The sequence below is a fragment of the Diadema antillarum genome, unplaced genomic scaffold, assembly GCF_040938485.1.
Source record: "Diadema antillarum isolate AM-2024a unplaced genomic scaffold, OU_Dant_1.0 seq00000709_RagTag, whole genome shotgun sequence".
NCBI classification, from domain to species: Eukaryota; Metazoa; Echinodermata; class Echinoidea; order Diadematoida; family Diadematidae; genus Diadema; species Diadema antillarum.
Window position 1 is genome coordinate 173,082 of NW_027271613.1, and position 23,834 is coordinate 196,915.

Genomic DNA, 23,834 nt, shown 5'->3' on the forward strand with positions numbered 1-23,834 from the left:
GAAAGCCCCTTAGATCTACACTGCAGTGTATCTAGATATGTTATGTGGATATCATACTCTTCTTTAGAGGAAAAGTGAGCTTATTTCCTCTTTACGTCACAATGAAATGACGAAGTCAACCACCGAGTTACATTTCTATATTGTACCCCGGGATATTATTTGTTTGTGCAGAATCTGATATAGTCATAGCCTATGCCATAAATGGGCTAACAATGTTATGAAATACACTTAATCAACATTTGAATAAGATATTGTACATGATGTTTCATTTACTATTCTAGACATTACGACTCCAAGCCCTCGTGCTTTTGTATTTTACCTCCGGCCTCGGTGGAATAAAACTGTACTGTTGCAATTGTGCTTTTGCCATGCGTATTTGTGCATTCAAGATCACGCAAGTTTTTCATATTTACTCTTTGCAAAAGCAATGCCCAGAAAAGCCTGATCTGAAGTTGAAACTTATTCGTAATTTGGACGAAAGTTTCTAACTAATGCTCACATGTGTGACATTCGTAAGAAAGCACAGCACCAAAAACAAACATTCTTGACAACAGTCAATGACAGTAGAAATACAAGACGTCTGATCCATTTTTTTTTGGGGGGGGGGATGGACTGTACAATATTACATTCATTAACATCGATACAATCTATGATCCTCACCGACAAAAAAGAAACAGGGAAAGGAAATATATTATATATATATATATATAAATATATATACATATATATATATATATATATACATTTGTTTGTTTGTTTGTTTTGTTATTGTTCCATATTCCACATTTCAACAAATACATAAAACGTAAACATCACATTACAAAAGCCAAAATATATACATATATATATTTATATAATGAAAACAGTCTTAATTGCAACCCCCCCCCCAAAAAAAAAAAGCCCAAACAAAACAAAAGCCCACTAATTTGATAAGAAAAATAAAATGAGCATCATAACTAGCTCATTGATGCACTCTCCGTTAGTTTCGCTGTACAATAGTATGCACCCAGCTCTGGGCTGATGGTGCCAAGTCTCCTGTCTCTCCATCGAGCAGGGTAGGGTGGAGGGGGGGGGGGGGGGCTGGCGTGCTCGGCGCTGGAATCTTTGGGATAATAAAGCAGAAAAGGTCGGTCCACCAATAGTATAGAGGAGGACAATAAACGCCATGTCAAGAGAGAGAGAGAGAGAGAAAGAATCAAAAAGGGGTATATCAATGAGACAGCGATGATGAAGAAAATATCAACGGAGTAGGGAAACGGAAAGAGGAAGGTGGAGGAAGAAGGCGGAGGTAAATGGGAGCAGACCCTGCCCTATCCCACACACCCTCCATTGAAATACTCCCTCAATAGCTTCAATTTGTGGTCAGTTTTGCTTCTCACTTTTGCATCTACCCACCTGTGGAGAACATCGTTGAAGATTTGGATATACTCATCTTCACTCGTCGTGAGTTAGTCGGAATCTGCAAAATAAGTGTATTTTTTGAGTCATTCGGCTTTTTCATTGTTTTTTCGCAAATTTTTGTTAGAAAAATATTTAACAATGATAATATGTCAATGTAACATGTTTCCTATCATTCATATCGTAGTGTCGTTCCTTCATAGTGAAAAATCTACCCAACATTCAAGTTAACTGTAAAACAATACAACTGAGCAAACAGATGGGTAAAGCTTAATGAAAGAAACGGGGAATAATAATTATAGTAAAAAACTTAAAGTGTCTACCTTGAAGTTTTAACAACATTGCATTGATACTCATCACAGACACAGACTGGATGAGGTGAGATTTGAACTCCATCGCATCTTACACGAATTAGTATATGAGATACAATTCGTAGCAAGTGAGATCATTTTGGTGTGCTCTTAATTCATGTCATTTTAAGAATACGGAAATGATAGCTGAAAGCGACTCTATTTAATATAATAGGTTTAACACCTGTAAATGAAATGGAGTAGCCCTGGCCTCATGAATTTTCATAACAAAAAATGGTGGAATAAATCTGAAGAGAAAGAAAATAAGTCATAAAGGCTTGTTTAAATTAATTACATGAAGTTAATGAGTGTGACTTCCCTAAACCTTATTTGGAGGCTGCTTTAGACACGGCTTATGTCAAACAAAAGGGCGTTATAGTTTCTGCGAATACGTTTGTAATGATTAAGGACCTTTGATAAGAGTTTGAGCAGATGAACCCCATCGAAAATATTAGGACTGTAGTGGAATAAGTTAATTGTTCAACTTTAAGATAAAAGACGTAAAACACTGAATCTTTCTTGTATTATATACACTTTTGTTTTTGTTCGTTAACAAGAGAGTGTATGGAGAATTACTTACAGGTACGAAATATCATTGGCTTTGAATGATAATGACATACCCTCGGGGAGATGATTCTCAGCAAACTTCAGTAGCCCAGCATTCTTGAGAGCTTCTCTCAGGGCTGATTTTCGTGATGCTGAGCTCTGCCCCTTACTCCACTCACGAAGCATGGCGAGGGTTCCACGACTTGTCACCTCATTGCCTTTGTGGTTTGTTTGAATGAACTTCTGGGTCCGTCCCACGGAGAACCCAAACTGTTTTCCAACTTGCTCGATATCATCATCGCTTGATATATCACTGGCAATTTTTTTCAAGAGGGAATCCCAGTCATGCGATCGTCCTGAACCTGTCAATTACAAGACGGGGAGTTGTGATTTTTTTTTTTGTTACTAGTAATTTGTATTCAAGTAGATTGTAAATTCTAATGTCTCATAAAAAAAAAAATCATTTATCAGCGTAAAGCAATGTGTGATAGCTTGGTTTGATTTGATTTGAATTTATTTCATCTGGCACAAAGAATCTCTTAGAAAAAAACCCAACTGAATTGCATTCATTGTACATGACATCTATATCGGAAGATAGGAAGAGTATAGTTGGTATGTATGAATTCTGTCATTTAATTTTATCATCTCACAATGTGTCAGGACTGTTCAGTTTAATGGCAAAAAGTTCCAAACACACACACACAAAATACTTATACAACACAAATAGGGTCCTATAGCCTACAGTTTGTATCGATAAACTCAGCATATGGGTTAAAGGGCGGCCTAGGGGCTTGGGGGTCGAGAAGAAGTCTTCAATTTCTTGAATGGTTATTTGTTGCGGTTTGTTTGTTTATTTGTTGGTTTTCTATTTGTTTTGTTTTTGTCCTGAATAATTTAGCCATAATTATATATATATATAATATAATATTATATATATATATATATATATATATATATATATATATATATATATATTGCAGATTTTATACTTCACATTCAATAACTTTGTATTCAGTAATATATATTCATTTATATTCAATGACATTTCTCATCTTGTGGTGCAATGTACTTGCTGATATTGGGTTTGTTGAATTTTGCTTTTTTCAATTTTTGTGCAACATTCTCTCACAATTGCATTTTAAAACTCATTTGATTTATCTGAGCAACATCACTATTGTTGTAGGGTTATATTTGTATGTGTATATACGTTATGTATATGTATATTAATTACCTATTATTGGTTCACTGATCTCCTCTCAAGTTCCAGTTTATTGTCTATTTCAATCTCATAGATAGTGTATTGTACAGTACCAGCTTAGGTTCTTGATTCAATTTGTATTTTTTTTAAGATTATGTATTTTGGTTAAGGTGTTTTGTGGGTATAGAGAGAATTCAAACTGGTATACTTTGGTGCTCTATTGGTTAAATTCTTGAATAATTTGGTATGCATGATGAAAGGAAAACGAAATGGATTGTGGATGGGGTCAGAGAGGCATATCCCGGTTTTTAATGTTTTGTTAAATAGATATTTTGATCTAATTTGATGGGGGAGGGGGACTGGTGGCTATTTTTTTTTTTCGTGATTGGATTTGGAATTTTGGAAGGGGTGGGAGAGGATGGGGTGGGAGAGTATATACGAATCTATTTTGAATTGTGCCACCCATTTATTGGTGTGGTAACGGGTTTGTAAATTGTAATATGATATTTGCGGAATATTGAATGTTTTTTTATGTATAAATAGTTTGGATTTTTTTTTATACAAGAGATTTTAAGGGGTATAGTTATGAATGTTTTATTATAATAATCCATGCGAAATAAATCTGCAACACTAAATGCTCCTGGCAGGGATTCAGGTTAGGGCGGTCTGCGTACCACAGTTGTTTAGTTAACTTTGTCCAATGCCTGGCAGGATAAGGATTAGATCCAACACTTGCTGTCGGGCAAAAGCTCGGTGGTTTAGTGAAGATGTCGCCCGTCCGGTGATCAGGAGGTCGTAGGTTCGAATCCTGCTCGAGTATGTACGCCCATGATTTTTTATCATGGCTACTACTAAAAGACTGATCAATTCAGTAATTATTTACGTCGATGTAGGGCAATTTGTCAATCAGTTTCAATGAATACCTTCTTTTAACCCTATCAAGCATAATATACAGTCTGTAAAGTGCTTTTGGGTTACATACTTGATGAACTGGTGAAATGCACGGCTGGATTTATTGCCACTTGGTCTTCTTCACAGTTCGTCTAACATCACTACGGCTAAACTCATTTGGTATACTATCAATTTCGTCTAACGATTGTTTGGTCTAATCCTCCTTGGTCTAATACCCAGTTTGACTAATCATCATTTCGTGTAATGACCAGATGGTCCAATTGTCATTTCGTCTACTTGGATTTGTTTCCCATTTCGTCTAAAATCATTTGGTGTATTTTGAATTCGTCTAAATTCCATTTAGTCTATTTATCTTTTGGTCTATGGACATTTCGGGTAATTACCGGTTGGTCCACTGCCCGATTGGTCTATATTTCAGTAGGTCTAATTGGCAGTTATTCTACTCCCATTTCGTCTAATTTTCAGTTAGTCCGCTAGCTTATTCGTCCAATTGCATTTTGTCTAAACACCGTTTCGGCTAATAACCTTTTAGTCTAATTTTCATATCGTCTAATTTCTATTAGGGCTTATTTATACTCTCGTTTCGGTCGACAAGATTCAAATAATACATAACATTTACATTACTGAATTGGCTGCTATTGAAGTGCCTTTCTGGTGTGGTATATTTCGCAAATAAATTGTGATTTCATATTTATATTTCTGCACGTTCCATTTCGTGTATTCACCCCCGTAGATTTGGCTCATATGTTAGACTACCGTACAAACGTGCCTTGTTTGTGGAAAGTTTTGCGCAATTGATGAAAAAGGCATAAATTTGTTATTCGGCCATGAACGTTTAGTATCATAAAATCAATAAATATTCCTTACACAGTGGCTATATCAGTTGTCACTTTGTGCTTTCTTTTCGCTTTTTCCGTGTTTAGTTGAAGAGTCGATTGAAGTCCATTGCAAAATCATGTTGACTTCAATATCGGATAATTCTTGGCACCAGTGATGTGTCATGTATAGATTAGTTTCACTGTACAATTGTACACGCTATGACAAGAGTAGAAAGTACGATTACCGGTAAGCAAGGAGGTATTATAACCTTAGCGTAGGGCCTAGTATTCACTCCGGGATGTGGCATACACATTCCTGCCTGGTTCACTAAATCATCATAGACATGCAGATACAATCGTCTCATCAAGGAGGTGGAAAGAAAGTCTCCCTTCAACCTCCTCGGTGGATGAATTTATGCACAGGAAAATAGGATATAATAACAATAACAATGTCTTATCATCTAGGTTAGCCTCTTCAGTGTTGCCACTGCTCTACCAGAGGAACTTGCCATTATAACCCTAGCGTTACCAAGTACCCACTTATACACCTGGGTCGAGAGGGACATAGTGGGTAAAAACATCTTGTCCAAGGACGTAAGCACTGAGTGGGAATCGAACTCGAAGTCATATCCACTATACCACATGGCCCCCATACAGTACATATAATGAAAATACATATATTCTATAAGCAGCTAGCTGCTAGATTCGACATCATTATTTCCCCTGTGACTTGCACTCCGCATGTTGATCTCAAGAAGACCCATGTCAGAAAAAAACCAACCGCACAAATTCTGATATCCACCAAGTAAATATTTATTATACAGGATGTACCAACAAAAACGTTACACTTTTAAAAAACATTGTCTTAATTCCATTTCAAAATATTTGGAAGACTCTTTCATATTAGTGGATGCCCAATAGTCTAATCTATCAAGTGCAATCAACTAAACAAAGTTTTGTTCACGCTTGGCTGAACACTAATGCTCTTTGTCCAGAGTGTGAAAAATGACTTGCGCCTAAGTGAAAGAAGATGGGAAACTCAGCCAGAAGCCCGAATAGGTGTTCTTCAAACAAATTGCTCTTTTGCTCACAGTTTTGATTATGTTATGATAGCTTAGGAATTTTCTGGCAATTTTCTGTCACGTTTTAATGATTCCATTGTGTTACGGAAGGTTGATTAGCAACATCAAGATCTTTTAAGCACGGTTATTACAAATCATGCGCAGACATATCGAACCCACAAGCCAGTCACTCAGTCAAGAAGAAAAGTACAAAATTAAAGCATCCTCAGATCATTCAATCAATACAATCAATCCAATCAATCAAGCATTCAATCATTCAATTAATTAATTAATCGATTAATTAATCAATCAATCAATCCATTAATCTATCATTCATTTAATCAATCAATCAAACAATCAGTCAGTCACAATTGTATATATGTTTTATAAAAATTAGCAGATCGACATAGGGAATATCACCCCCCCCCCCGTGGCTTAAAGGCTAATCTATGTTTAAAATACTGATTTATTTGTTGATTTATTAATTCAATCAGCCGATTAATTAATTCAATGATTGAAAAATGATTAATTGATTATTGAGTTGATTCACTAGTTGAACGACTCAATGACTAACTGACTGATATATCGGTTGGTGTATTGATGGGTTGATTGATTGATTGATTGATTGGTCAATCAGTTGATTGACTATAGGATGAATGATTTGAATGTTGATTAATTTGGTACCATTACTGCATTAATGAATAATTGGCATATGGTATTGATGTGTCCGTGTATTGTGAAAACTGTGCTTTAAGGATCTTGAAGTAATTACACACTCTAATTCTCACCAATTGATTTAGAAATGAAATCATTAAAATTACGATAAAACTGACAAAAAAATCTCAGACTATCATAACATAATCAAAGCTTTAAAGGGATGGTACAGTATTGGTGGAGATGAGAATTGGGCTTTTCACTTTTTGCGAGATACCAAGAAAACACTTATGATATAGTACAGAGCATACCATTTCAAGATAAATTCGAAGTTTATTTGATGAAAATCGGGTTTCGAATGACTGAAATATTCAAAAACAATGTAAAACATAGCGATCGTAATAAAGTGTGGGTCCCACACTTTATTAGAATCACTCTTTTTTTTTGATATCTCAGCCATTTCAAAACCAATTTTCATCAAATAAACGTTGAATTCCTCATAGAATTACATGCTCTTCCATATTTTATAAGAGGTTTCTCATTATCTCACCAAAAAAATGTTAGAAACCTGAAATTAGGTCTCAACCAAAACTATACAATCCCTTTAAGCAAAAATAGGAGCACTTATTTACACCGCTGACTGAATTTTCCGTCTTCTTTCAATTTGGTGCAAGTCATTTTTCACACTCCAGACAAAGAGCGTCAGTGTTCAGTCAAGCGTGAATAAAAGTTTGCTTTGTTGATTGCACTTGATAGATGAGACTATTGGGCATCCATAAATGTGAAAAAAATCTTCAAAATATTATGAAATGTAATGTAGACAATTTTTTCAAAAGTGTAACTTTTTTATACACCCTGTAGTTAGCCAACGTAAACATTTGACGAGAAGTACATTAGACTAAATGATATTTAGAACAATTGGGCATTAGACCAACTGGTTAGTAGACTAATTGATAAGCAGCCCAACTGGTTATTAGACTAATCGATAAATTGCTGAAGTGGATATAGCTCAAGTGGATGTAGCCCAAGTGCGAATAAGACGAAATTGTGATAAAAAAAAAAAAATGGATATTAGACGAATTGGAATTAGACGAACCGAATGTTAGACGAACACATGGTTATAGACAATGTGGTATACAGACCAAATGGCATTAGACCAAATGGAAAATGGATATTGGACGAAATGGGCATGTAGCTTATCTGGTAAGTAGACGAACTGGTCATAGGGCAAAGTGGCCATTGACGAAACAGGAATAGACCATGTGGGTTGAGGCTAAATGGGTATTAGACTAAGTGGGAGTAGACCAAGTGATATATCACCAAATGGACTATATCCATACCAAATCTAGAATATTGCTGAAAGTGATTTATACCTCCGCCTATAGTTTCGGCCACTGTTGCAAAAAAAAAAAATGTGTTGTACAACTTGACATAACAATCACTACGTGCGCCAGATTTCTTCTCAACTGCTAAAAAAGAGTTGCAGTCTTCAAGGAAACCAAAGTCTACATAGAAATGTGCCTTGAGTAAAAGCGGCGATATTAGTAGAACAAATTAGTGACAGTTTGAGGAAAATGGGGCAATCGATTCAAGAGTTATGAATTCTCAAAGTTTCGGTGCCGTCATCGCCGTCTAGCATAGTGAAAGAGCACTTGACTTATCGTTGTTTTTGTTGCTTTTTTTTTCAAAAAGAAGGGGGAATAATATAACTCTTAACATTGTCAGTAACAAGTCGATGAAAGTGAAAGTAGGGGATGGTCCCCCTCCCCCATGATGCCCATTTGATTATAATGAAATTCTATCACCCTAGGAATGCTATCCGCCAAGTTTGGTGAAGTCATTTTTTTTTTCAGAAAGTTATTACAATCATGACTGTTGTTTTGTGCGAATGCTCTTTTGCACAGTGAACTGTGAGCAGGTAGATCACCCATTCCAGTTTGCAGTCCTCTCAGTCCTGAAACGGTGCACTACCGGTTTAACGAATGATTATAACCAAATTATTTAATTATGTTCTAGCGAAGTAACATCCTACAATTTATGCATAAATAAATAAATAAATAAACAAGGAAAAGTAGAAATTACGCGGTGCGTAAAATATGTCCCCGCCGGAAGTAGCATTTAGTAGCAAAATGTACTATATCGGTAAAAAATCAAGGTCAAAGGTCAAAGAAGTCAAAGGTCAAAATTCTGTGTAGAAGTTTTGAAGCCCTCACCTAGTGCCATCACAAAAAGCAAACGGAATCGAAATCGGGTTAGAAATGGCGAAGGAGTAGCATTTTGTAGCCAATGTACAATATAGGTCAAAAATCAAGGTCAAAGGTCAAAGAAGTCAAAGGTCAAAATTCTGTGTAGAAGTGTTAGCCCTCACCTAGTGCCATCACATAAAGAAAACGGAAATGAAATTGGGTTAGAAATGGCAAAGGAGTAGCATTTTGTAGCAAAATGTACAATGCAGGTCAAAAATCAAGGTCAAAGGTCAAAGAAGTCAAAGGTCAAAATTCTGTGTAGAAGTTTTGAAGCCCTCACCTAGTGCCATCACATAAAGCAAACGGAATCGAAATCGGCTTAGAAATGGCGAAGGAGTAGCATTTTGTAGCAAAATGTACAATAAAGGTAAAAAATCAAGGTCAAAGGTCAAAGAAGTCAAAGGTCAAAATTCTGTGTAGAAGTTTTGAAGCCCTCACCTAGTGCCATCGCATAAAGCAAACGGAATCGAAATCGGGTTAGAAATGGCGAAGTAGTAGCATTTTGTAGCCAATGTACAATATAGGTCAAAAATCAAGGTCAAAGGTCAAAGAAGTCAAAGGTCAAAATTCTGTGTAGAAGTTTTGAAGCCCTCACCTAGTGCCATCACATAAAGCAAACGGAATCGAAATCGGCTTAGAAATGGCGAAGGAGTAGCATTTTGAAGCAAAATGTACAATATAGGTCAAAGGTCAAGGTCAAAGGTCACAACTGAAATTCTGTGTAGAAGTTTCAAAGCTCCCATGTAGTGCTATCATATAAAGCAAACAGAATCAAAATTGGCTCATAAATGACAGAGAAGTAGCAAATTGAACATTTTGATCACACACGGACGGACAGACAGACGGACGGACGGACACACGGACACACACACGTACGGAGCCCGTTTCATAGTCCCCTGCTCGAACTCGTTCGGCGGGGACAATAAATATATATATATATATATATATCCCGATGAAAACCCATTTTGTTTGCTCAAAGTTTTCGCTATTTATTGTTACAATTGTTTCTGGTCAGTTTTTCCTTCCTTGTTTCAATATATATATATATATATATATATATATATATACTTAATTTATTCGGGTATAACGAACGTACGATATAACGAAAGAAGACTATCTTTCCCACATACTTGAATATAACGAGAGTCGCCTGACATTATACACCTAAGTTAATGTCTATTGTAAATAGTGGATTACTCTGAAAATGATGCAAGTTGCTGATTGATCATTAGAAAAAAAAAGTGATATTTGTCGCTGATAAGTCTGCTTTATAAAAGCAGTAAAAAACATGCGACATTTAAGAATACTTCCACTGATCGTGCTGATTATGAAACAGATTATCAAAAATCAGTGTCTGCTTGAATAAGATTCTTGCGCTGATATGTTTTTGTTCAACTGATTGACAAACATTACTCTACATCGACGTTAAAGTCGGACGATCCTCACCCCTAATGGTACGTCATTGCGTAACTCCTCCTCCGAACGAGATTGACTGCAGTGCTATCCATAAACGTGTGGGACAATACTGCCACGGACGCACGTGTGTGTGTGTGTGTGTGTGTGTGTACGCATCATACACAACATTGTGACCGCGAGCTGCTGTGATTGGAGGAGAGAGGCCAGAAGACGTTTGGCTCTTTTGGCCTCTATTCATGCGCATGCGCATTGTGAGTGTGCGTTTCATTCAGAAGCTCGCGTGATGGCTCGGACAGCCATTTTGCGTCAGGTGAATTTGAGACCAGTGTGTGTTCGCTGACCCATTAAGCCAATGCTATTCTCATTCGGTGTCACGACATTTGATACAGAATGGGGGAGGCAGCGTGTTGCGTTCGTCTCCGTGCCGCGCAAACCACTCGCTACGATTGTAAGGCTTTAATATGCACCGAATCAAGAGTCTAATAATCGATTTGAATAGCTACGCAGTACTACACTTGCATGCTGCATGCCATAAAAAAGAAGAAGAAAGAAACAGCACTGGCTGACAGGCGGAAGTTCGGTAGTCTTGCGGATAAGACGCATGTCTAGTCATCAGGGGGTCATAGGTTCGAATTCTGAACGAGTATGTATACACATGATTTTTTGTTTTGATTTTTTTTTTAGGTGATCCGAGTAACCTGTCGGATCACCTACTGTGTCTGTACGGATTCTTTTTTTTTCTTTATTCTTTATTTCTCCTCAAATCTTGTGCAGAGATCTACTCAAAAAGTTCTTTGACTATCAATTTCAAACTTATACCATATATGTGTCATGTCCAAACGACGACAGATATAATATATCATTGTGATTGGTCAACCGTGACGTCATTATGACGTCATTATCTCAAATCACATTCTCATTCATATCTCATTAACGGAGTAGAATTTCCCAATGAAATTTACATCTCATATAGCTCAAGTTAAGCTCTTTCTATTCATATTCTCAAAATTTATCTGAACACTTAAAACGTTTGCGTACGCGTGCGTGAAATGTTGACATGGTCCAATCGAGCTCAAAATTGTTTTGCACTCGTTTCAGGTTATTTGGAGCGTTTTATGAAAAATTGGAAAAATTGACGGACGCGTACGTGCGCGTACATATACGCACACGCAGCTCGTATGCAATAGAAATTTCGCGTTGTTTCACATGGATAGGATGTCTAAAATGTCACGGGATAATACTACCAAGTTTCAAGTCAATCAAAGTCAATATGACGTCATACGGGCCAGTCAAAGTTAGAATTCCCCGCGTGCGTCAATGGCGATAGACAGTGCGTATATACCAAAAGACAGTCAATTTTAAAGCCGATTTAAATTGTCAGGATGGACAGTGACCCCCCCCCCCCATTTTCTTTACATATTCTGAAAGCTGGTGAGTTGTACATATCATTTCATTGGTGCCCAATGCCGGCAAAAGGATTAGTGTTTCAAATTCCTCAATGAAATAAAAAAAAAAAAAAACCATTCAAAATGAAGTCATCAAATTTCAAGTTCACTCGAGCGTATCTCACTTACCCTTTGTCGATTTTCGCCAAGATTTCAGTATGTTGTAGCTTGTTGAATATTATTTCAGATACAGTACTTCAAAATATTGATTAGATGACGTTATCACTTCGAAAAAAATCAATTGTAAGGAGCCTTGTCAAATTTGAGCAGATTACGTTTTATCTCTATGGGAGTGCATTTTTTTTTCTGGAAATGAAAATTGACATTACTGTCTTTATCGAGCAGTAGCTCGCTTATCCTTCGGTAAATTTCTCTCAGATTTTGATATGTTGTAGCTGAGTCTCTAGGCTATCATCAATGTGCCATGATTTTTCATTGAACGTCGGAATCATGTCGAAAATTCTGGTTGAAATTGACGCTTGGCTTCAATGTCGGGAGATAGTTCTATGTCTTTTTTCTGTGACCTTCTTTGCAATAGCTCGACAAAAACAAACTCTTTGACCCCCATATTGTGCACATGTTTAGTCCATGTCACGTACATCATTAATCATAAAATAACAACTACTTCATCAGACACCGGCTTGTGCAGGTAGATTGGGTCAAAGGTCATTAATGTTTCGTCCTGTATCTTGGTAAATACTTGTTCTATCTTTGACATATTTTGTACACGTATAGACCATGTCGCATGAATCATTTCATAAGATAACCACTTTTTGCTCAGATGCCATCTTGGACGTGCAAAGTGGGGTCAAAGTCAAATATACTTCATTCTGTATCTTCGTTTGTGTATGGGAATTCGGTACTAAAGATGGCAGGTCCGATTCCCTTTTCTAAATGAGAATCCAAACATCACATGGCCAAAGGCCCCTAAACACAGATGAAACCGATTTGGTCATGCGTATTGCCTATTTGGATCAGGACTCAAATCATTGATTTCCAAATATACAATCGGGTTAGGAGCTCAAAACATTTATTTCCGGATATATCGGATCACCTAATTTGTCAGAATTGAAAAATTTCCAAGTCTATTTTTTTTTAAATTGTGGCTACCGATAATAGCTGATTAATTTGGTGTTTATTTACGTCGATGTAGGGCAATTTGTCAAACAGTTGCAATGTCTGCTTGTCAAAATGAAAACCTCTAATACAATGCTTGATGACAATAGCCTTCAAAGTCAACACTTGATGAAGGATCATCCGTCTCAAAGAGTTTTTCACCAATTAGAGTTCCGCCTAGTTAGAGCTTCTTTACGAGATGGGTCAAGGAAGGGAATGATAATGAACAACATTTATATAGCGCTTAATACTGATGTTTCTAAGCGCATCGATTCGGAAAAAAGAAGTATAACATTAAAATAAAATACAGCACTATGTACATATACATATTATAATATAACAGCAGCAACAAAACAACAATTAAAGTTGAGTAAACAGATTTATTTAAACAAGTCATACTGCCTTTTATCCTCTTGACGGTGCTTGAAGAGATTGTTCCGCAGGTATACGCACGAAAGGATTATTTCCATGTATTGTTTTGTTATTTTTTCCAAGCTCTTGTGGATAGTCAACGAGTATTCAAAATGAGACATGGATGAATATCACAACCAGATGCATTGGCACATAATTGCTCCAGCCTAATAAGCCTAGACACATAGAGTGAAGACTTTATAATCGTAAGACAAAAAGATTAATATTCATTGTTTTAATGCAATAACCATACCACAGGACAAGACAGGTGAACCACATGATGATGCGGCTACAGCAGATGACAACTTGGAAGACGAGCAGGAGGATGTGGCATCTAAACCTAATGACGTGGCAGCCATACCAGATGATGTGGAGGCTTCCAAATGTGTGTCTAAAGAGAGAAAGTAAATTTGGAATTACATGGTTACCAAATTATGACACATGATAGGATACAACTTACTTCAGGCCATACCGTTGCCATACCATGATGAATAATCAAACAATAATTTGTATCTTATATTCATGGTTTAAGAACATGATCTTTCGATCTTCTCTGTCTAGGAATTGGGCATGGAATGATACGTGTAGCAGGGGCTGCTCTAGCCTAACAGGAATATACACATTTATAATAATAATGATGATAATAACAATAATGTGCAAGTAATGAAACTGTGCTCTCTCTCTCTCTGACACACACACAAACACGCACACATCTTTCAATGGTTCAGTCAAAGTGCTGAACCCTCCTTGTTAATGTATTTGACATTATGTCGGTCAAATTTATACTGAACCGACATATTTTTTTTCCAGTGACTACAAAAGACATTGCATAATGAACACATTATTATCATAGTCAACTACAGCATGTAAAGTTTGGCACGCGCCCCTACTCCAAAAGTCAGGTGTCCTGCAGTAACCCCAGCATCCCCAGCTCCATACCAGCGTTCGCAGCAGGAGAGCCATGTAATTATGTAGCTGCAACAGATGACATGACAGCAGAACCGATATGGCAACCAAACCAGATAACTAGGCAGTTGCACAAGGTGTTTAGAGTAGGAAAGTTCACATTAGAACTATTAGAAAAAAAACTAAACACTTAAATTACTTAATCACTTAATAACTTAAAAACTACCAGTGCTTTACGCGCAGTAACTGTCTGATGGATGCTTTGAAATGTCATGTAAAAGCAGCATGTTTTTAGTAGTTTCTTCTTCATTAATATAGAAATTCATCCTTTTCGATATCCTCCCCACTAAATGTAACCAGTTTCATTGCAATTGCTTCAAAAGTCGCATACAGTCGGTCTGTTTCTGGACTACTCCAAGGCCTTTGACACAATAGATCACGAAATTCTTTTGTATAAACTAAATCATTACGGTATTCGTGGAAAGGCCTTGGAGTGGTTCAGAAGTTATCTTACCGGTCGATCTCAATTTGTTTCCGTAAATAATCATGAATCTGATATAAACTCGATTTGTTGTGGTGTTCCACAGGGCTCCCTCTTAGGTCCTCTTTTATTCATTTTATACATGAATGACTTCCGTAACTCATCCTCTCTGCTGTCTTTTCTTCTGTTCGCAGATGATACAAGTCTCTTTTATTCTCACTCAGATCCTTATGTTTTGCTCGATTCTCTGAAAAATGAACTTAAGTTGGTGTTTGAGTGGATTCAGGCAAATAAATTGTCGCTTAACATAAATTAGACCAATTATATGGTTTTCAGTAACACAATAAAATCTCTTCCAGGTTTAGTTTTAATGAACGGTTTACAATTAAATCAAATAGATTCAACAAAATTTTTAGGCATTTATATTGACAGCAACCTTTCATGGAAGGTACATGTTGATTATTTATGTAAATTGTTGTGCAAGAATGTTGGAATTATTCACAAACTGAAATATCTCTTCCCAAAGCCAATATTGCATTCTCTTTATACAACTTTATTATTACCTTACTTGAAATACGGAATATTAGCCTGGGGGAATTGCTCAAAGACTAAAATTGATTCGTTATTATTGGTTCAGAAAAAGGCCTTGCGGATTATAAATCGAGCACAATTCTTTGATCATACTGATGAATTGTTTGTTTCAAGTAAATTGTTAAAAATTTCTGATTTGTATTTATATCATGTTGGAATTTTCATGTATAAGTTGAATACTGGTGACCTTCCTAGTATATTTTCCACAATGTTTGTGAAAAACAGTGATATTCATACTTACCCTACAAGACACAGTGAATCCTATCATTTTTCTCCTGTTCGTACAGTTTTAGCCCTTAAGACAATTACATCTACCGGCCCTTCTTTCTGGAATGAGTTAGATCCGGTTCGGTTGCACTCAAGTTCTTTAAGCTCCTTTAAGAAAAATCTCAAAGCCAATTTTCTAAAATCCTATGTGTAATTATTTCGCCGTAATCGCTTAATTTTTTTTTTTGCATATACTTTTTAATTGTTTGTTTTTTATTGTTCCATATTCCACATTTCAACAAATACATAAAACATAAACATCACAATACAAAAGCCTGGATGAATTGTCACGTACAGCTTATAAGACAATAAAACATGTGAAATATGAAGAATCTACATAGAAGCATTGCTTGTATAGGTGTAGATTCCCAGATAGATACTTAAATGATAGATACTTAATGAGATAGATACTTAATGAGATAAAGTGTAGATACTTAAATGATGCCTCGCTCGGATGACCTCACCAGTTTGATTAACTTGCTACATTTTTAAGCATTTATACCATAAGTTAATCATAAAACATTATATACTATACTTTGTACATCCCGTAAACATTGTAATATTCTCGATATTTTGAATTTTGCATGTTACGTCACTTCTGACTTTGATACACTGTACTAAAACCCTATGTTATATTTTTGAAACCCACATCCTACAAGCTTTGCTTTTTAGTGGGTTCCTCATATTACACGTTAATTATATGTCCTTATACATTTGTGCATTATTGGTTCAAACTGACCATTGTGTGAAAAAAAAACTTTTCTGCTTCAAATCAAATGGAATATAAAACTTGTACGAAATGTGGAATATGGAACGTGAATAAAAAAAAAAAAACTGTCGAAGGAGTTCACGACGCAAGATTTGCAACGGACCGTCCGACCACCACACTCTGATTCCTATTATACCCCATTAAACACTTTGCGTACGCGGGGGTATTCAAAAAAAGAAAAGTTTATCTTACACAATCACACATTTCATTAACTCTTAACGTGCCATGGTCGCCGATCGGCGACCATAGTCCTGACGTGCCATGGTCGCCGATCGGCGACTAAGAAGAGCAAGAAAACTCCTGCTCATTAAAATGTTTGTGGTATCATAATTACTTGCACTATGAAACTGCCATTGATATATAATGATATCAGATAAGTGTATCTATCGTTTGAACTAAATATTTGTGTATGCTTACATAGGATTTTTTAGAGTAAATTCATGATTTTTCGACAAGGTATGTTTTCTTCGCGCCGGGAAAATTCGGCGTGAGCGCACCCTCTGTGAGCTGTGTATAAATCAAAAGTCTCATTGGTAAACCACGCGTGTGTACGCTATTGAGTCTGCGTGTCTTTTCTATGAGGTTCCAGTCGTCTTGTTCCGCTTGGATGCTGTCCTGCGGGACGGCTGAAAGCATGCTTTCATTTTGTCCCTCAGAGAAGGTCAGCTTTTATTTTGACGGTCAAGCCTTTCATCCTTTTGTCTGTTTGATGTACTGTAATCGTCCCGACGCTTACATACAATCAGATACAAAAGAAGAAAACGCCTTTGTCCTTGTGTATGCACGCGTACCAGCAAGCGAAAACTTGACTCGTGAACTAAGCCGCACGGCACATCCATATAATTTGCGTTGACGTGATCGTCATTGTTTTTAGCCTGTCATTGCCGGTCTCCTTGTTCAAATGAAAGTGAATACCAGGAGAAATTTAGGTTGGCGTACTTTAGGACTAAAGACAGAATGGTAGAAAAAGAGGGGGAGGTGAAAAGGGTATAAAAATACCCAGGTATAGTCCCATTTGTGTATGAATGTGTCATTACATAATATCATTAGCGCTAGAAAGAGTTCGATATACACACCTTGAGAAAGGGAAGTACTGAATACATAATGCAGCTGGTATGGTAGTGCCCGACATCATAGTAATTTCGTACGCATATTTCTGCGTACTTACGATCTTCAATACTCGCGGGACCTCGTAGACTGGCCTCACAAATCGTTTATAAGGACCGAAACCGCAAAAATAGAATGCAACACAAAAATGCAAAAACGTTAAGAAATTCACATTTTACCTCAGATTTAGAAGAAGATGTCGATTTATCGCAAGATTTTATCATGGGAACTATTCAAAATGTTCGTATTAGACATTTTGCGGTGAGAAAAAAAAATGAACCTCATTAGCCGATTCTTTTTCTCTTTGTCCTCCCCTCGGTAAGAATACTAGTAGGTACATGTAGTGAACCTTGGGTAAGAATTGTGGTTCTGGTGCAAGAACAAGATGTGAAAGCATTGACTATGCCATTACGAAAATCATGTACCTAATTATAATGCGATTTTTTTTTTGCGGTTGTAAAAGACAACTTTTGATTTTTTTTTAAATTTTTGGAGAGAAAGATATACTTGAAGCCTATTCTCCAAAAACCTGAGTGAATAATTTGCGTACTTTTGCTGAATTCGTATTTTCAGGACTTTGTGAATAACCGGTGTTATTTTTTGCAGACATTTCATCCACTTTGTGCTGAATTCAAAGCCACAAAAAAGGCGTTCGGTGATACGATCCGCTCTCCTACTGTATACATAGTAAACGATTCATAGACATTCACAAAGCACACATCGCGATAGCTAATGTCCTATCTTTTTGGCCCTTTGTATGCGTTTATTGTGTACTTTCTTCTGACGATAAGTGTCCCATGTTTTGCAAAATGGTAAAGTGCTCAACAAAACTAGTCAACAAAAGGAATTCCAATGTTGACATTGATCAAATCCAAAAACGTACGTGAAGGACTTTCCAAGATAGCGGAAGTCATTCAAACTGACTAAACTCTCACTAAAACCCTGTGGACTTACGAACCTTATTGCTATCTGCACCGCGTAGTGCGCCGTGTTTTCATTTCTGTTGTTGTTATCGTACGTATCGAGGGCTGCAAATTATTATGACGTTACACTTCTGAAGATCGTTTTATAACGGATTTTTGACTCGGTGAAAAATCCATCGGAAATACAAAATAAAGATATTACTTTTGACATTTCTGGGCAATGAATCGAACCGCGATATGTCTTTATTTCTTCTTATTGTTGTTGTGTATCAATGAGCTCCTCATATACTTGGCGAGCAACTCTCTTGCACTTCCTCTTCTACAAAATTTCGTGAATAAATTTGGCAAATACAACAGATCACAGTACTGTAGGCTGTCTTACTTGACACCTGACGCTGTTTTACGTAATTTGTGCAAAGTGCAACGTGATTTTGACCTTTTTTTAGCTTAGCTTTTTTGTTCTAATCTAAGATAGAACTAAGTGTACCCGTATAATCAAACCTTTTGTTGTGGAACTTGCCTTGATTCTTGTTTGTGTGTTGTTTGATATGTGTGTGTGTGTGTGTGTGTTCTTTTTTTTGGGGGGGGGAGGGGTACTATCCATACAAACGATCAAGACGCAGCCTTTTTCAATATTCAATAATTGGTGCAATTTGGTCATACAAGAATGTCGTTAACTCAAATCTTTACTTCACAAAATAAGTGAAGAAGTCGAGGTAAAATTATTATATCTCTCTATGATATATGAATAACTTCAAATTATTGTTGTAACGTTAACCTCAATATCCACCTGTCCCTTCTCTCTCTCTCTCTCTCTCTCTCTCTCTCTTTCTGACAGAATCGCTTTGTCTCTCAAACTCTTGTTGTTACTAATACCCTATTGGCGAATTTCATTTCTTCTTTTTTTTTCTCTCTCTCTCTCTTTTTTTTTTGGGGGGGGGGGGGGAGAACTATATACTCTAAAGAGGAATTGCTGTACAAGGCTTCGTGCATTGTTTCTTCGTACCTTGCGTCTCGTATGATTTGATGCGGATATAAAAACTGTTAGCTTACATGTTGACGTTGTTGTACAGTACGTTTGCATGGAGTGTATGATTTGATGAATTCCTTTGTTGTGCATGTTTTCAGCTTCGCTTATTATACTTTTCCAACCTTACATGCAACTAAGTGTGCTAATAATCATACTCTTGCTTTGTTTGTATGTGTGCTTTTGAGTCTTGTTTGTCGGTTGTTTATTTGATTTTGTGTTTTTAGGCGAAGAAGAAACTGACGACCTCGATCTATGTATGTATACAATATATATATATATATATATATATATATATATATATAGAGAGAGAGAGAGAGAGAGAGAGAGAGAGTAAGAAATATACGCATATTATATACTTATATATTTATATATATATATATATGTATGTATATATACATATATATATATATATATATATATATTATATGCACACATGTTTATTATTATTATTATTATTATCGTTATACTGTATGTCATAGATAACTATTTTTGGAACGTCGAGTTCCATTTCCATTCGTCACTTCTCTCTCTCTCTCTCTCTCTCTCTCTCTGTCTTTCTGGCAATAGTATTCTCTCTTCAAACTGATCTCACTCCACATATACAACCTGTTACTGAATATACATTGCACCTTCTCTCGTCAATAACTCTAGATACTACTAGTATCCTTCAGTAGTTACATACACTTCAGTTTTGCAATCTCACTATAATTGATCAGCTTTGATCTGACATTACACACTCAGCAACGCTGATTAAATTACAAATAAGAAACAGATGAGTATAGTTTATCTCTTTCACTCGTCACTGTGAATAATGCTTTATTTTCAATTCCTCATTCACACGATGACTAGTGATATCTGGAAAAGAATTCACTGCTCTTACATTGACAACTTACATGCATGTAATATGTGGTGATATGACAATTACTTATTCAAATGCGATCGTGGAACTCGCTGTAAAATCATGACAGCGGCTACTTATTGTTGAAGAGCCAAGGAATAATTACACAATGACATAAATAACCCCACATAATCTAAAGTTTGATAAGATACACCATTGAATTCATAAACACGACAATATACCATCGAGATTCAGAATTGCCACTGACAAGTATACATTGTAAGTGTAATGAGCACTACACAAATCCATAATTCCATAATTTGTCGGACATATGTATGTATACAAAATAAATTACTAGTACAAGTTGATAATAAACTTGCTAGTGGCACAATCACTGGCATATCACTGGTTACTCATGGGGATCGATTTGACCCATAATATCAACCTTTTCTGATAATACAAGAACTTGTGAGCTACATCTCAATAAATTATCACATTGTCATTGATATTTTGTGTATAACCATATCATCAATATGAACGTTTATCTCTTTGTACAGTATTTGATTTTTTTTAATGCTATTAATTACTATTTCGAAGACTTACGGATAATAAATAACCAATCCTTACAATTACGGGAATATCACCATTATTGAAATGTACATACATTGTGTGTACACTGTAAATAGGCAATGTAATATGAGAGATAACTTGGCAGAGAAATTCATGTCTAAAGATTTCACGTTACCCTGGCTAATGACATAATCATTGGTAATTGGGATCGATTTGACAGACAATAACCACCTGGTTTTGTGTACATGCAAATGAGTACAAGTGAGAGTACACGGAACGTTTCTTTTGGGGTGAAGTTCAGACAGATATCGCGATTATACTTCAATACATCTCAGTCTTGGATCGTAAAACCAATAATGTCCATGTAATTACAATGAATCATGCACCTGGAAATGCTTGCCATCTGTGAGCTGTAATTTGAACATGCATATTCTATAAGCAACGGTAGACAGGCCTATACACGACAAGTTCATGACATTGTTTAGAGTTCATGTCATCAGAAGACTCAGTGTTTGTGACCTATGATCGGAAATCTTTTCTGGTGTGGTAGATCTCGAAACACGGGATGCAACACATAGCAAGTCCACATTGTCGGCAGTATGTCCTCGTCTGTCTTCGCCTTCCCCTCCTGCGGTCCGAACACACGTAGCAGTCAGGACGATGTTGTCGATCTTCGAACTCTGCTGGGAAGTGGCGCTCAGTCAGTCTTGCCTCGTTGTCGGCGATGGGAGGTGACGGTGTCCGACGATAGCGAGATGCTCTGTAGCCGTTCAGCAGACCCTCAATCACCCGACATCTGAAGTCGCGCGTGGACATCTTGTGGCCAGCCATGCGAAATGCGATGTAAGCGTTCACGAGAGCTACTTCCATGGTGAAGTGGTAGGTTACGCGGTATCCCTTGATTTTCTTATGAGGGTAGCGGTAGTAGGACATGCGTTGATCCATTTTGTCCACGCCGTTCATGAACCTGTTGTACACGTCAACAGTTGCTGGCTTCTGAATCGTACGGCGACCTCCTTCGGCGTTCTTACTCCGTATCTGCTTCTGTTTGAGATCGTTGCTGCTGACGGTCGACAGCACGTTCACGAGTTTCACGTCATGCCAAGTCACTGCTGACATCTCCCTCCCTTTGGCGAAAAACACGGGATCGTCACCTTTCGCAAGGTGCAGACCACCACGTCGGATCTCTTCTGGAAGTCCTCGTCGGTTGCTCCTCACCGTTCCACAGGCTCCAAGTCCGTTCCGTGACAGATCCTCGTAGAGCTTTACGGAACTATAATAGTTGTCCATCACGATCACGCGATCCGTGTTGTAGAATGGCTCCGTCAGCTGTTTCACCAGGGCTTCAGTGGCGCTGTCCCCATTGTCTTGTCCCTCGGCTCCGACATACTGCCGCCACCGCAGACAAAATCCCGTTTGGGCGTCACAGAGCATCCAGAATTTTATCCCCCATTTCCGTGGTTTGTTTGGGATGTACTGTCTGTAGGAGATTCTTCCTTTGAACGGCGCCAAGCTCTCGTCGATTGACAGGTATCCCCCGGGAAGGAAATGCTCAAGGTACGTCGGCTGGGACATATCGATGAGGGGGCGCGTCTTGTGAAGGGGGTCGAAACCGGGCTGTCCACGGGGCACGAGCTTCTCGTTGTCATTGAAATGAAGGAAGGTGTTCAATAGCTGAAATCGATTCCTGGAAATGACGTCGGCAAACCCAGGAGTCACTAAGATGTCGGAGTTCGTTTCCCAGTACTGAGGCACAGATGGCTTTGACACCAGTCCCATCGCTATTTGAAGTGCGGTGAAAGCGCGTATCTCCTCCTCATCGGTGTCCAGCCATACGCCGAATCGAGAAGCCTCTGGGAGGGGCGCTGGGCAATCGAAGAATTGTTGCGCATACTTGTTCGTTTCATCTGCTATGTGGGCAAAGATGGGAGTCGGATAGAACTTCGTAAAAAAGTCCACTGGCTCCAATCCTTCAGCGTCGAAAAGTAGTCTGGGTTGGTCGTCATACACTCGTCGACTTGACTTGAATCGCTCGTCAGGCTCAAGTCTCCGCCAATCGTGATCGGAGAGTGGTTCAGCATGAGTTGTTGGATGAGGCGGAGGTAGATCATTGAGGTGGTCATCGTCACCTCCATCAGCTTCGTCGCCTGACGAGTCTTCAAACAGTGATTCACCGTGCTCTTCAAACTCCGGGAGAAGACGTGAGGAATCACGTTCTTCTGTGCTTTCACTGCTACGAGATGATTGCGTGTCTTCTTCCCAGTTGTTATCTACAATATCCTCGATTTCGAAGTCAGAGTCCAACATGAAATCACGGACCTCCTCGGCAGTGAACTCACGCCTTCGCCGTTTTCTCGGTGGAGCCATAGAAGCGAGCACACTTTAGCTCATTCAGGAGAGACTGATAGAGTATTTAGAGATTATGAAGCAGTAACGTTGTTGAATCGCAGGAGAGATCGAGATAAATGATGATCACTGGCAATTTCCCCCTTCTTATGTAAGTCAATGTGATCAGTTCGGGTGATAGAATAGCAGGATTAAAACTATCAACGTTCGATACCTTCGCCAATCACGTATAAGCAAAGGTTATTATAGCTCTAGAATAAGACTTTCGTTTGAAAGACCTGAAAAGAAAGAGTACCGCCTATTTCCAAAACCTAGCCCATAATAAAGACGCGGCACGCGTGAATAGATGTTTCATGGCCACCGCCACCTCACCGCGGATACAATAAGAGTGCCTTATTTGCATAGATGAAAGCGCCTACCGAAAGACCGCCTCAA

At 37.7% G+C, this 23,834-nt stretch overlaps 1 protein-coding gene across 1 annotated transcript; it reads right to left on the bottom strand.

The window, feature by feature from the left end:
• Positions 1-21,572: 21,572 nt before the first annotated feature.
• Positions 21,573-23,420, bottom strand: LOC139737848 (piggyBac transposable element-derived protein 4-like). The gene has a single exon (XM_071648520.1). The coding sequence runs from the start codon at positions 23,418-23,420 to the stop codon at positions 21,573-21,575; it is 1,848 nt and encodes a 615-aa protein (XP_071504621.1).
• Between the last annotated feature and the right edge of the window lie 414 nt (positions 23,421-23,834).

What these genes read in the sequence shown, in the direction of transcription:
- LOC139737848 (XM_071648520.1), bottom strand. Translation starts at nt 23,420, where the DNA reads ATGGCTCCACCGAGAAAACGGCGAAGGCGTGAGTTCACTGCCGAGGAG.